Consider the following 14,530-nt stretch of genomic DNA (forward strand, 5'->3'; position numbering starts at 1 on the left):
ATGTGGCCCAGAAAACTGTATCCTTACAACTGTTAAAAAAGTCATAAAATTAAAGTCTATAAAAGCTTTTTTTGATCACATATATATAAAGTTTAATATTAAAAAATCCCTTTCATAAGCCTTTATACTGGTTAGCCAAGCACTGATATTAAAGAAATGCCAAAAAACCTACATATATCAAAGCATAAATGTCTGCTGAAAACAAGAAGAAAGAAAATCGTAATCAAAGAAGTTATGAGTTGATATTTTGATAAAACTTCCAAAACAACACTTCCATTAGGAACACACTACATACAGTTTATGTTAGAAATCTCATACAGGTTAGAGTCTAAAGAAAAAACATTCTGTTGCCTTTTTTTCTGCCTTTATTTTGGAAGTTCTTGCATTCCAAATAGATTAATAAATTGAAAACATTTGTAGGTACATGTATTCACAAGAAGAACATAATGCCGAGTTGATTGATTTTCTAGGAAATCACAATGGAGTCATTTACTTCACATTCTGAGTTAATTTCCACATATAGTGGTTTTTGGAAGAATTCATGTGGGGCCAATGACTGGAATTTCTGATATTTCTAATATTCAAACATCATAGCTTTGTACATGCTACTGTAAACTGTAATTCTCTCACAAAATAAAAATAATAAAATCTAGAGCAGATCACAAATAAAAATAATAAAATCTAGTGCAGATCACAAATAAAAATAATAAAATCTAGTGCAGATCACAAATAAAAATAATAAAATCTAGTGCAGAATACTTAATTCAAAGTATGAAATTGTATATAACAAAGTGTAGAGAAGAAAAGAATTTTTTTTTCTTAAATTAATCAAACTACTACTTATCAAAAAGCCAAACATAAGTAAAATTTTTGTCTTACTAGTACTGTGTGTGTTACAATTTAATTAGTTTGGAATTTAGTTGGAATCTATCAATTAAAATCAAACTGAGGAATATCTTTACGTTGACTTTTCCCGATTTATCCTATATTTGTACTTTCTGTGGAAAAGAACTCAATTTCATTAAAACCACAGATTCACAATTAGTTTAGTTTAAGGTTTATAGACCCTCTGATAAGAGAGATAACTCTAACTGGTATAAATAACTATTATTCCTTTATAAAATTGTCAATTCTTAAAAAATCTATTTCTGTCAAATATAGCCCTGCAAGATATGCTAATTTAGATTTCTTTTGGATAATCATAATTGTTATACCTTTAAAAATTGTTTCCTATATAAATCTACACTAAAAAAGTCTAATATTTCCAATGTTTTACTGAGTGGTCCATTGAAAATCGATGTTTGACCACTGAGTGAGATATTGGACCTGTCAATAAGATATTGGAACACTACGTCATACTATGGGCAGGACCGAGTTTAACTGCAATGCGGGGAAAAGGAAATTTACAATATGGAAACCAGTACAAGATACATGTATGTAAATAAAATAAAAGGTATAACAAAACATTTATTGACTGTGTTCTTAGACAAAATGCGTTTAGTTGACCCTCAAACCAAACTGTTTGCTTCGGCCTAACAGCCTCAGGCAAACAGTTTGGTTCTTGGGTCCGACAAAACGCAAGTTGCCCTCGAACCCAGTCAATAAATGTATAGTGTTAAGGAAAAATTTAATATGACTGAGCAGCAGAAAGATGATGAACGTTAAGGAAGTTGTACCAATACTGTTGTGGAACAAAGAATTTTGATACTAATCAAATAACACTGTCCTTCTCTGCCCAAGGTCATTTTGGATCATTTGATTATCTCTTGGTTATCTTTAATTATATGATCTTTTATTGGAAAAGAAACCTGATCACTACCATAAAATATCGACCAATCAGGCATCCTCTCTATGACTTCCTCCCCAGATGATGGGAATTATGGGAGATTACCTGTGGCTTGGTTAATTGTTCAGCCTGGCTGATCTTTTCTGATGGTGAGGAATTGATTGCACTCCCCTTTATTGATTTCAGTTTTTATCCCTGTTTCTTCATCAATCACCCTTCACTTACCAGTCTCCAATTCCCCCCTAAACTCAGACCACTTCTGGAGATCATTTGACAGAGACACATCTCATTCCATAAAAGCACAAAGCTTTTACTTTTTTTTCTTTTAAAGAGAATCAATTGCTTTGAAGACAAGTTTGTCAATACAGAGAAAAGTGTTCTGAGAGTGGCATGGTCATTTATACAGAATAATTAAGTGTCCATGGTACTTGAATCACTCAGAACTTCCATTTTAAAATACTTCTCTTGTAAAAACAGCGGCAGAGATGACCAGTCATATTTATTTTAAAAACTCACTAATTCTTATTCAGCTAAGAGAATATAAACAATCTCCAAACATCTTTAACACTGAGCACAAGACAAAAACTCTCCTAAAGTCATTCTGAATTTTAATTTTCCCCCAATCATTGCTTGTAATATTGCACTATCATGTGCTAGGAATTTCCCTCTTGCTAGAAATGTTAAAAAGAATGAGTGCACTTAAGGGCCCCAGTAAAATGTGAAAAAATGAAAAATCAAATTAAGCATAATTTTTCATCTCAGATCATTAATTGATATCTAAACCATAAGATTCAACAAATTTTATCGCTGAAATTCATGAATATACAAAGAGCAAAGCCATACAATATGGTAGGGGTCAGCTGACATTCGTGATTTTCTATAGTAAATCGTGGACCATCATTCGTTTCAAAACTTTTGTTTACTGTCAGCCTAACGTTGTACAAACTTGTGCGAATGACAAAAAGTGCATTATACATTTATAAAACTTGTGTGAAAGTAGGAAATTTGTACAAGATTAGGCTTGTACTTAAAACATTAAAAATGTATGAAAAGTTCAATGTTTTTCCTATAGCAAGCTAGAGCTATTTACCTGTATGACCTATGCTGAACCCACTAGTGAAATAAATTATTTAAAATACCGGTAGTCACGTGAGTTCTACCCAGTTAAACATTCCTCAAAGGTGCTACTGTAAAACTGTAAAAGATAGCCACGTTTTGTATAATTATATCGAAGTCGTGCCGCATAGAGAAGTTTGTATGTATTTTGTTTTAGGAACACGGAAGGGTTAGGAGAGTTTAGTGTCGTTAAAATGTCATCATACATAAAAGCGTCAAACATTTTTAACATTCATGCAAGACAAAGGTACTGGTATTGAAAGCCACCTTAATACACTTTTTTTCATTTTAAAATTTAAAGGAACTAATGGTAATACTTATTGTATTATTTCAAATGCATGCATGCAAATGTCTTAGTTTGATCACTGTGGCTACAGGCATCTATACACCTTCATTCGATTTTTTTCTCAAGTAAAATAGCGTAAGTATCATTCGGCAAACATGCCCGTCAATGATCCACCATCAGATTGTTCAAGTCTCCGATTTGAATGTCTCCTCCCCTTAATTTAAATAAACAAACTCAAAATAGTTTCGGTATGACTTTTCTGGATTTGGGGTAGCCATAAGCATTTAAAAATCTTCATTTGTTTTAAATCCATGCTGATTTAGATGATGTTTTAACGTGATTTTAATTAGAAATATCCACTTGTGTTTAACTATTACCAAAAAAGAACAATTTGGTAATATATTCTTAAGTAAAACAGCACTGAAAAAGGGCCCATTAAGCATTGCTTAAGTGCACTTGTCCTTTATGTTTCATGGCCAATATGAAAAAAAATCTTAAATAAATATATCAATCTTATTTTTTTACTTTTCCATCAAACTATTTTGCAATAAAAAGTGTAAACAATAACAAAAGGCCCAGTTTTGATATAAAAGTGGTTCAAGGGGGGGTGGGGGTTGATTTAAACTAACTTGAATCTACACTACATAGGGATGCTTTTGAATTAATATGACAAATAATGGCTTTGCTGGGGGGGGGGGGGGGGGGGATTTGAACTAACTTGAATCTATACTTCATAGGAATGCTTTTGAATTAATATGACAAATAATGGCTTTGCTGTTCTTAAGAAGACAATTTTTATTGATATACATAACATAAATATGACCAATCTTGGCTTTCCTGTTCTTGAGAAGAAGAGTTTTACAGATTTTTCCTATGTATTCCTATGTAAAACTTTGGTTGCCCTTTGTGGCCCCATCCTACCCCTGGGGGTCATGATCTGAACAAACTTGAATCTTCACTACCTGAGAATGCTTCCACATAAAAATGACCAATCATGGCTTTGCTGTTCTTGAGAAGATGATTTTTGAAGAATCGCCCTATGTATTCCTATGTAAAACTTTGATCTCCCATTGTGGCCCAACCCTACCCCAGGGGTCATGATTGGAACAAACTTGAACCTACACTTCTTGAGGATGCTTCCATATAAGTTTCTTATTTTCAAACACAGTGGTTATTGAGAAGATTTTTAAATGATGCCATTAATTTTTCACGAATTCATAATTATCTCCCCTTGGAAGAAGGTGTGACCCTTCATTTGAACAAACTTGAATCCCCTTAACCCAAGGATACTTTGTGGCAAGTCTGGTTGAAATTGGCCCAGTGGTTGTTGAGAAGAAGATGAAAATGTGAAAAGTTTACAACGACGACAGACAAATTTTGATCAGAAAAGCTCACTTGACCCTTCGGCTCAGGTGAGCTAAAAACTGTAGGAAAATTGCCTTCCAACAATCATCATACTTTTTTTCTGAAACAGCTGATGATTTTTTTCCTAATTTGACACAACTTTTAAACATTAAATAAGACTTTTAATTAGTGAAACAAGTAAAACATATGTCTGGAAGCTACACCAATGTCACTCCAAGGAAACAAGATCTTTATACATAGTATGTCTTAAACAGCTAAGTGTGTCCATCCACTAATAGATCAGCTGACAAGATCTAACTATTATATCAAATTAAAGTTTTTGGAGGCTTATTTCCCATTTCAATTTTTTTAACTTCAAACTGAATGAAGATGCACTATATTAAATCTCACATCTGAGCAAGATCTCAATTTTCCTGTTATCAGAAGACAAGGTTACACGTTGGACCAGCATGAAAACAGGGAATTCAAGATGGTCCAAGTCAGAAATACAAAGCCTTAACTCAACATGTTTTTCAGCCTGAAAATACAACAAGAGGCCCATGGGTCACATTGCTCACCTGAGCACATTGGCTAGGAAAAAGCACAAATCACTTCAGTATTGGAAAGTTTAAAAAAGGGGGGGCTTGGATTTTGAACTACCTGAGGATGCTTCCATATCAATATAACAAATGGCTTTGCTGTTCTTGAGCAGAAGATTTTTAAAGATTTTTTTCCTATATATTCCCTTGTTAAAAATTTGATCCCCCATTGTGGACCCTCCCTACCCCCCCCCCCCCCCCCCCATTTGAACAAACTTGAATCTACACTACCTGAGGATGTTTCCATATCAATATGACTAAACATGGCTTTTCTGTTGTTGAAAAGATTTTTTCCTATATATTCCTATGTAAAACTATGATCCCCCATTGTGGTCCCACCCTATCCCCAGGGGTCATGATTTGAACAAACTTGAATCTACACTACCTGAGGATGCTTCCATATCAATATGACAAAACATGGCTTTGCTGTTCTTGAGAAGATTTTTCAAGTTTTTTTACCCCTATATATTCCTATGTAAAACTATGATCCCTCATTGTGGCCCCACCCTACCCCCAGGGGTCATGATTTGAACAAACTTGAATCTACGCTACCTGAGGATGAATCCACATCAATATGACTAATTGTGACTTCGTTGTTCTTGAGAAGAAGATTTTTAAAGATTTTTTGCTATATATTTCTATGTAAAACTTTGATCCCCCATTGTTGCCCCACCCTACCCCTGGGGGTCATGATTTGTACAAACTTTAATCTACACTACCTGAGGATGATTCCTTATCAATATGACTAATTGTGGCTTTGTTGTTCTTGAGAAAAAGATTTTTAAAGATTTTTTTCTATAAATTCCTATGTAAAATTTTGATCCCCCATTTGATTTAGATTTAGTAATGACGCCCTAAGAGCCTTTAAATGACTACAGAAGAAAAAAATATAAACAAAAATATTGCTGTAAAAATGTACTAAAAAGTAGTGAAAATTTTAGACTGCAGTGATGATTATTTTTAACTATAGACAACTTGTCCATGATTTTACCGGACAACCCTCATAAAAATTTAAGCAGTAAAAAAGCGTGTAAAAACTGCTTCACAAATTTCTATAACATAGTTTCTTTAAGAGTCCCAATGACCATGTTTCTGATTGAAAATGATGATAAACCCTGCACAATCTTTCCAAGCTTTTTCTTACAATTATCTCCATATCTCCATATTGCCATATTTACCTTAAGATTTAGGATCTTTTATCTTTATTTCTGTGTTGGTGCTCAGCCTTTTCCACATCCAGTTTCTGAAATGTCCAAGTTATTGATATCAATAATTGGTACTTTAAATGTGCAGGAGTTATCTTTCCTGAATTCATAGTATACAATGCAGGATGAATTAACACTGATACACTAATTAACACTGGTATAATAATTATAACACCTGTCATATATACACACATTATGATTTTCCTGTTACCTGACAGGAATCAGAAGCCTATCTACAAAGTAGGTCAACTCTACACATAAATAAGGTCTTAATACTGTCCTGCCAAACTGCCATCTGACTCAATGAATCCAAGATGTACACAATGTATAGACAATACTGGTAAAGAGGAAATATGTCAACACTTCATAATAACTTCTAACACACAGAACAAATGGGAGACCTGCTGAATTGCTCTCCTTATACAAAGTCTGACATAATGGTAACATTATCACCCAGATATAACTACTGACAATTTCTTGTCATCAACACTTTGATGTGGTCACTTTTCCCAGGCACTGGTCAAGTAATTACTTGGGCGTAAACTCTCATGTGTTAATTTTAAAGTTCTGTTTCTGTGGTTAAAAACTGTTCATTTTCTGGTATGGATAATGCATGATGAAAAGAACAATTCATTTTCATTACACATATGAAGATAAATGCAATGCTGTGAAGATATGAAGTGAGTGTGTTATGTCCCCTCCTCCTTTTAGGACAGTAGTAAAGCATCAGATTATGTTCAACTTCAGGTATTCCCCACGTAAAGAATCCCATTAATAAAATAATCTTGATGGATATTGGAGGATTTCAGCAGAGGTTGAACGTCACATGAATCAAGAACATTTATTCTGCTTCAGTCACTCATTTGGTCTATGATGAATTGAAAATTCTAAGTAAGTTGTTAATTGTAATCCTGATAAATGGTTAAAACTCTGCCCTGGTCACTCATTTGGTCAGTGGAATATTGGAGGACTTCAACAGTGGCTGAATGTGTTCCTGATACAAGGGCAGTAACTCTGTCTGCTGGAAGATTTCCTCTATCTCCATCTGACTTTTACACTCTCTAACTTCAAAGTCTTGGAATCTATGAAAGTAAGTATTCAAAAGAAAGTTCCATTCAAACTGCGTTTGTATGTAAAAAAGGCGACTATATCTCTGTTTACTGTCCTCCTCCCCCCGTACAGATTAACTTACCCCTTTCCTTCCACGACTCCCTGATAAAGAACGGACATCATTCGCTCTTTACATTTCTTCCCTCGGCTGTCCACATCTACATTGCTGCTCCTCTGTAACTTGATGTACTCCTGATAAAACAATTAAGGTGTTAATACCAAATAACACTAATACATACTATTCTTTCATTATTTCCAAATTCAAGAATAGTGTATTTAAAAGTATGTCAAAAGGACCTACAGCATTATTAAGTATTGACTTTTTGTGCAACCCATGATTACTAAGATTTTTTCTATAATTACATTCAGTTTATTACATTCATTAACAATAAATCTTCCTTAGGAAGTTATAGTAACCTTGATATTAGCTGAATGTCCTTGAAGGACTAAAAAGATAAGTTTTCCTGTAAAGACCAGGCAGCCTTGTATAGATAGACTGGTGACCCATTTTTGGATGGTTTGGATGTATCTAGTCTTGGACCGCATATGGTCCAGCAACAATACTGCTGTAACTGTCCCCTCCCCTTGGTCCTTTTTCACTGATCCCCCTCCATGGGCCTCTGAGGGTGCTGGTGTTTGATGACTACCAATCTCATCAAGATTGTTGTCTGTGATTTGAGCTGCAAATATCAAAAAGATAGATCAGGATTTGATTAAAAATTGGTATCACTTAAGAATTATTCAATTAAGACTGGAAAAGTTAGAGGATGAGGGCATAAAAAAAAATGGACTCAAAAATTACTAAAGTCACCAAAACATTTATAAGTAAAGCTTGTTACATATGCATGGATATGACATTAATCTAATCTTAAATGTAATAATTTTAAGTGGTTCCACAAACTGAATTGTGAGAGCACCAATATTTGTATGTCACAAACTTTTATAACTGGTAAAATACAACACAACACGGCTGCTGGGTTCGATGTTTATATATAATATAGATTCTACGATTATGGAATTTTATAACAAAGAAGGAAGGGTGACCTGAAATATAACAACAGGTATTAAATATCTCTCGCCTCACTCACACTTTTACATGGATCATAATTTAAATTTTATGAATTTGGATAATTTGGAAAATACTCGATTTGAATAAAATGTTCAAATACGAGGGGTTATCAAAAAGTTCGTGGACTAGCGCTATAAAACTAAAACCGCTTTAGGTACATGAATGAATTTTAAAACATTTAGTTAGCATCATCTTTTTCTATCGATAGAATAAACCATAAATAATAAGTTTTATTTTTTAATAAATTGTTAATGTTTTTGAAAGCAATGGTGTGTCCAGGCGGCGCAACCTCAAATATGACGATTTTTCTACTTGAGTGTAACTGAGAAAAACTCGTTTGATATGAAAATTTGTCATCAAAAAATTCCGTTAATTCAGGCATGTGGTACGACACAATTGTTCAGTAAAATTTGCAATTTTTACCCCATTCTGTAAGTTATATGAAATTTTTTCGTTAATTTTATATGGAGTTCCAAACAATTAAGGGCTTGAAAATGACGTCAAAAATGGGGAGGGGTTTCATTTTCCAACATTCTATTAAGTTTCGCACCTTGAAAAACTGGTATAGACCTAGGGAAAGTTAAAATTGGCTACAGAAAAATAAAATGCATTCAGAGTACTTGTTTTAAATACCCAAAAAGATTCAGAGAGATGAAAGATGCACAGTTAATGTCGATTTGCACTCAGGGTGTCAAAAGTCAGTTACGTCCAAAAGTGACATTAATCATGTGTGGAAGAAAATGAACTCTAACAACCTAAGTATTCTGGCATAAACAAGTGAGGATCTTTCTCTATGCATAGATTCATTTACAATTAATATTATATGCATTGAAAGCAGCTGTTCATGACATTGTAAAGTCATATAAACAAGACCGACTTAAGTACTTACTTAACTCCAGGTAATCTCATCAAGATAAGTGCACAAGGTTGAGAGGGCAGAGATTGAGAAACAATGACGTTGTCAGACGTCATGAAACTAAACGGCGACAGCGCCGGGTGATCATATGATGTCTTTTTTATTTTAGAATAATTTGGCAAATTATCAACGTATCAAGCTAAAATTTTCAACATTTCTTAAACTTTTGTTGATTAATGTTCTTTATAAATTTTATAAGCACTGACTACATAGTATTGATTTTATCGCAACAGTCCACAAACTTTTTGATAACCCCTCGTAGATATTGAATAATAATTGAATCCTTAGAAATAATATACCAATTATTTCTTACCGTAATTCCTAGACTGAAGTTCACAATTATCGTGAGATAAAGTTGTGTTCGGGAGAGAGAGCGTCTTCTCTCCCCAAAGTCTTAGGTTGGAGTGCTCGAGAATTAGTATTGGCGCGAATGCGCAGGGGACAGAATAAAACCAGTTTTACCATTCACACACCCGTACTCTCACTGATCACTCACCCGTATACAAAGGGTTATCAAAAAGTTCGTGGACTGATGCGATAAAATTAATACTATGTAGTCAGTGCTTACAAAATATGTAAGAAACATTAAAACAACAAAAGTTTAAGAAATGTTGAAAATTTTAGCTCGATACGTTGATAATTTTCCAAATTATTCTAAAATAAAAAAGACATTATATGGTCACCCAGCGCAGTCGCCGTTTAGTTTCATGACGTCCGACAACGTCATAGTTTCTCAATGTCCGCTCTCTCTCTCTATCTCGTACACTTATCTTGATGAGATTACCTGGAGTTAAGTAAGGACATAAGCAGGTCTTGTTTATATGACTTTACAATGTTATGAACAGCTGCTTTCAATGCATACGATACTGTAAATGGATCTATACATAGGGAAATATCCTGACTTGATTATGCCAGAATACTTAGCTTGTTGGAGTTCAATTTCTACCAAACGTGATCAACGTCACTTTTCGACGTGACTGACTTTTAACACCCTGATTACAAATCAACATTAACTGAGCATCTTTCATCTCTCTGAATCTTTTTGGGCATTTAAAAACAAGTACTCTGGATGCATTTTCTTTTTCTGTAGCCCATTTAAACATTCCCTAGGTCTATACCAGTTTTTCCAGGTGCGAAACTTTATAGAATGCAGGAAAAAGAAACCCCTTCCCCTTTTGACGTCATTTTCAAGCTCTTAATTTTTTGAACACTACATAAAAAATTTACGATAGAATTTCATAGAACTTAAAGAATTGGGTAAAAATTGCAAATTTTACGGAACAATTATGTTGTACAACATACCTGAAATAACGGGATTTTTTTTATGACAAATGTTCATATCAAAACAGTTTTTCTCAGTTACACTCAGGTAGAAAAAACGTCATATTTGAGGTTGCGCCGCCTGGACATACCATTGCTTACAAAAACATTAACAATTTATCAAAAAATAAAAAGTATGATTTATGGTTAATTCTATAGATAGAAAAGATGATGCTAACTAAATGTGTTAAAATTCATTGATGTACCTAAAGCGGTTTTAACTTTATGGCGCTAGTCCACGAACTTTTTGATAACCCCTCGTAAATGAAAGAATGAATGAATAAGGCAATGAATGAATGTAGTAAATTCCATAGTGAGAACGGAATTCACTAGTTACTATAGTAATATAATGCTTTAGACAAATGTATGAATATGATATGAATGATAATTAGTAATATTAATTAATTAATTATAATTCACCCTGTGACATGTATATAAATCCTGTCTGACTCCTCCACATACACAGTCCTTACCTTCAACTGAGACTCGATGATTTATCATTTCCTGAGCTCGAGCCAGTAAGTCAGTTATCATGGGGGTACCCTGTATCTGTGTGCTTAAATCAGTGAGACTTGTCATCAGTTCCCGTGACAACGACCTGTCTTCACATTGACAGGAAACTGTTGGTAGTTGCCTTGGATACAAGGAAGGAAACTGCATTCTGACTGTGACTGTAAGAGTTACATCCCCTTCTCCTTGAAGCCTCACCTCTAGTTCTGGACTGCCTAACGTGTCTATCATAGAATACGGTTTTGTGTTTTAATTAAGTTACACATATTCCAGAAATGGCATACGTATACCAGAAAAAAATAATCACTTCAAATAATATTTACAAATGATCTGCCTGTGGAAAAATCTATTAATAATATAATCTAAACACTGACCATTGATGATACACTCTCCCTGCCGACAGTAAATGGACTGGACAACTTCCAGTTCTTCCCGTAAATCCTCTGACATACCAGGTCTACATTAATCTTGCTGTTCCTATAGCATTATGTACAAAGATTGTAACTATTCTAAGCAGCAATTGTCTGCAACAATTATGGACCGACTGACTTTCCATTTTTTCCAATAATACAAAAAATATTCATGAATACTGCAGATGGCATTTAAAGATAGATGGTCTTTGCTCTTTAAATTTTAGCCTTAGCTTTAATCTTCATTTTCTTAAAAGAATTGCTCAAATAGCACCAATTTCATCATGTTACTTATCTCTGGCAGATTTTAATTTTTTATGTTATCATTTGAAAAAAAAAATAAATATAAGATGGCAAAGTTGTAGATGGAAGAGTACATCTGAAGAGGGAAGACTTTCAAGAAAAAAAAAATCATGTTTCACAAGTATGCCTAAATCTTTAGCTTTATATGATTTATATTCTTTCATATTACAATATACTTTAATATTATTTAATATATGTAATCATTCTGAAATAATTGTATATGCCCCCTGAGGGCCCTTGATTGGTGAATAAATATATTCTATTGCAAGGCATAAAGATCGAGTGAAACAGTAAACTGGTTCTGTAATGGTGGAGAAAGTGTGAATTACCATGTAAATAACGTCTTGAAAATGATCAGCAGGCCATCTAGACCAACGTTACGGACTTCTTAATTTTCCTCACCATCTCCTCCCTTGGGCTAAACTGTCATATACTTTACATACTTTTAGATATATCAAGCATACAAGAACAATTCATAAGAAGTGATATAAAGAACCAAGCGTCCTTCTAGGTTACTAGTAGACTAGATCTTACATCATCATGAACATGTGAGTGATTGATTTTGTAACTGGAAATTTATCTACCGTGATAAAAGCGAAAATATGAGCTGAAGATATTTATTTCCGGAAAAATGTTAGATTTTTTTAAACACCTGTAAAGTTGGTTTTAATTCGTATGTCTTCTCAAATGCATCAAATAAATAAATAAATAAATAAATAAATAAATAAATAAATAAAGTAACTATGTCAATATTAAATGTTCTGAACTTAAAAAAATAATAGGCCTACAGAAATATAAACTCCTGGATTTTTGTCAACTTGGCTTTGTTTGAGTCTAATTTAGTCAAAAAGTCTGGATTTTAAACTTATTAAGCATGAATAATGTTAATAAATTAAATCGCAAGTTTTTTTTAAAAGATATTCTCCATTTTTTTATGATATATATTCACTTAATCTATGCATTGAAAATAAATCAAAACTGCGGGGAGGGGGGGGGGGGGTTCGACTGATCTAGTAACTGTTGGCATCTCAAGATTTTTGGGTTTGGGTCTAATTTAGTCAAATAGCTGGATTTAAAAATTATCTACGCGTGAATAATGTTTACAAGTGAAATTAGCATGCTCTTTGTCAAGATATTCTCCTATGTTTATGATTTTCATTCAATCTTATTCAGCGAAAATAAATTTTAAAAAAATTAATTCAATACAAAACTGGGGGAGGGGGAATCTTGTAACTATCACATTTATTTGCTACACTAATGCTCCCCTCCTCCAAAAATGGAGACATTTGACAACCAATGAGGTTGAGCCCACCAACCCACCCAAACCCCCTTCCAAATGAAATGGCTTTCTATTTGCATGTGTTTGATTGAGTTTTAGCGTTTACAAATAGGTCGACGTTGTTTTTTGTTTAATTTTATTAATATCACAGATATATATGTAATATTTTAGATTGAAAGAGAATTTTGAAATATATGACATGCATGGATCAAGGAATTATTTCCTGTGGAGAGGGTTCACATCCAATGACCAATTTAAATCCTAGTTCGTGGGCAGTAGGTGCGTGTGTGTGTTATGTGGGGGGGGGGGGGGGTCGCTTTCATTCAAATCCATGATTCTCCTTACCATTTTTTCAGGGGTCCGTTTTATATACGGAAGCGTATTAGTGCCAGGTAAGAGGGAGTCCATGAACTTTTTCCTGCCATATTTATAACTCTGAAAATCCCAGAAGGAGGGGTGTGCCCCCCCCCCTTCCCCTAGATCTGCGCATGGATAATGTTATGAAAGTTTGATTTTATTACTTTAATACCGAGGTGTACACTATACACTATATGGGCATTAATGTGAGGCTAGTTATCTTTCATAATCAGTATATCTGTTGGATGTGCACCACCTTTTATATCTAACTTGTTCTCATTAAAAATCTGCTGGCATGGCCCTCTTACGTTAAAGAAAGGTTACTTACATGTAGTAAAAGTTGAGAATGAAGAGAACTTCCCAAGTTAATTTTTGTGATCAGTCTTTTCCGAGTCGGCTTATTTGTGACAATAGGAGTAATGGGCCTTGGCGAGTCCAACTGAGCCACAGCGTTAATGGAAAACATGCGTCCATTGCAGTATATAACTATGGTGAATCAACCAGTTGGGGGGGGGGGGGCACTGGGGGCCAATTATTTTGCCAATATATGCTTTACTATAGAAACTATAGAACAAAGATAATTTACAGTATAGTATTTTGCTATAGTAAATTTTCAATTAGATGCTGCCCCCCCCTTTTTTTGTTGCTGTAAGGCTGAGGCTTCCAGGATTTGGGCAATTAAGGATTTTTTTAAATCTATTTTTATTTATTTATTCATTTTTTGCTTGTCACGTTATTCTGGGAAGTTGCCCCCCTCCCCCAGTTTTATTTATTCATTTTTTTTCTATTTCTTTCTTTCTTTTTTTTTTTTTTTTGGTTGTCAGATTTTATTGGAAGATCAACTCCCCTTTTTGAAACCATTGCTAAGAGTCTGGATATTTTAATACCAAAGCTTTGGACAATTCAAGGATAGATCAAAT

The 14,530-nt window shown here is 33.9% G+C and overlaps 1 protein-coding gene across 2 annotated transcripts; it reads right to left on the reverse strand.

Annotated features, from left to right (window-relative positions):
• Positions 1–6,609: 6,609 nt before the first annotated feature.
• LOC133200799 (RWD domain-containing protein 3-like) lies at positions 6,610–12,462 on the reverse strand. Of its 2 annotated transcripts, XM_061336599.1 has the most exons (6): positions 12,304–12,462; positions 11,636–11,718; positions 11,225–11,485; positions 7,864–8,126; positions 7,529–7,638; positions 6,610–7,418 (listed from the first exon to the last, which is right to left on the reverse strand). In XM_061336599.1, the coding sequence occupies exons 2-6, from the start codon at positions 11,709–11,711 to the stop codon at positions 7,280–7,282; spliced, it is 849 nt and encodes a 282-aa protein (XP_061192583.1). In that variant the 5' UTR covers positions 11,712–11,718; positions 12,304–12,462; the 3' UTR covers positions 6,610–7,279. The 2 variants fall into 2 exon arrangements, with proteins under 2 accessions (XP_061192583.1, XP_061192585.1); XM_061336601.1 differs by lacking the exon at positions 12,304–12,462 and having other exon boundaries at positions 11,636–11,739.
• Between the last annotated feature and the right edge of the window lie 2,068 nt (positions 12,463–14,530).

The sequence above is a fragment of the Saccostrea echinata genome, unplaced genomic scaffold, assembly GCF_033153115.1.
Source record: "Saccostrea echinata isolate AGI-Se365-2 ecotype Australia unplaced genomic scaffold, CSIRO_AGI_Sech_v1 ptg000041l, whole genome shotgun sequence".
Classification (NCBI taxonomy): domain Eukaryota; kingdom Metazoa; phylum Mollusca; class Bivalvia; order Ostreida; family Ostreidae; genus Saccostrea; species Saccostrea echinata.

Coding starts and splice junctions, on each gene's coding strand:
- LOC133200799 (XM_061336599.1), bottom strand. CDS start 11,711: ATGTCAGAGGATTTACGGGAAGAACTGGAAGTTGTCCAGTCCATTTAC. Junction 8,127..11,224: donor TCATCGAGTCTCAGTTGAAG/GTAAGGACTGTG, acceptor TGATATTTGCAG/CTCAAATCACAGACAACAAT. Junction 7,419..7,528: donor GGAGTCGTGGAAGGAAAGGG/GTAAGTTAATCT, acceptor TTACTTTCATAG/ATTCCAAGACTTTGAAGTTA.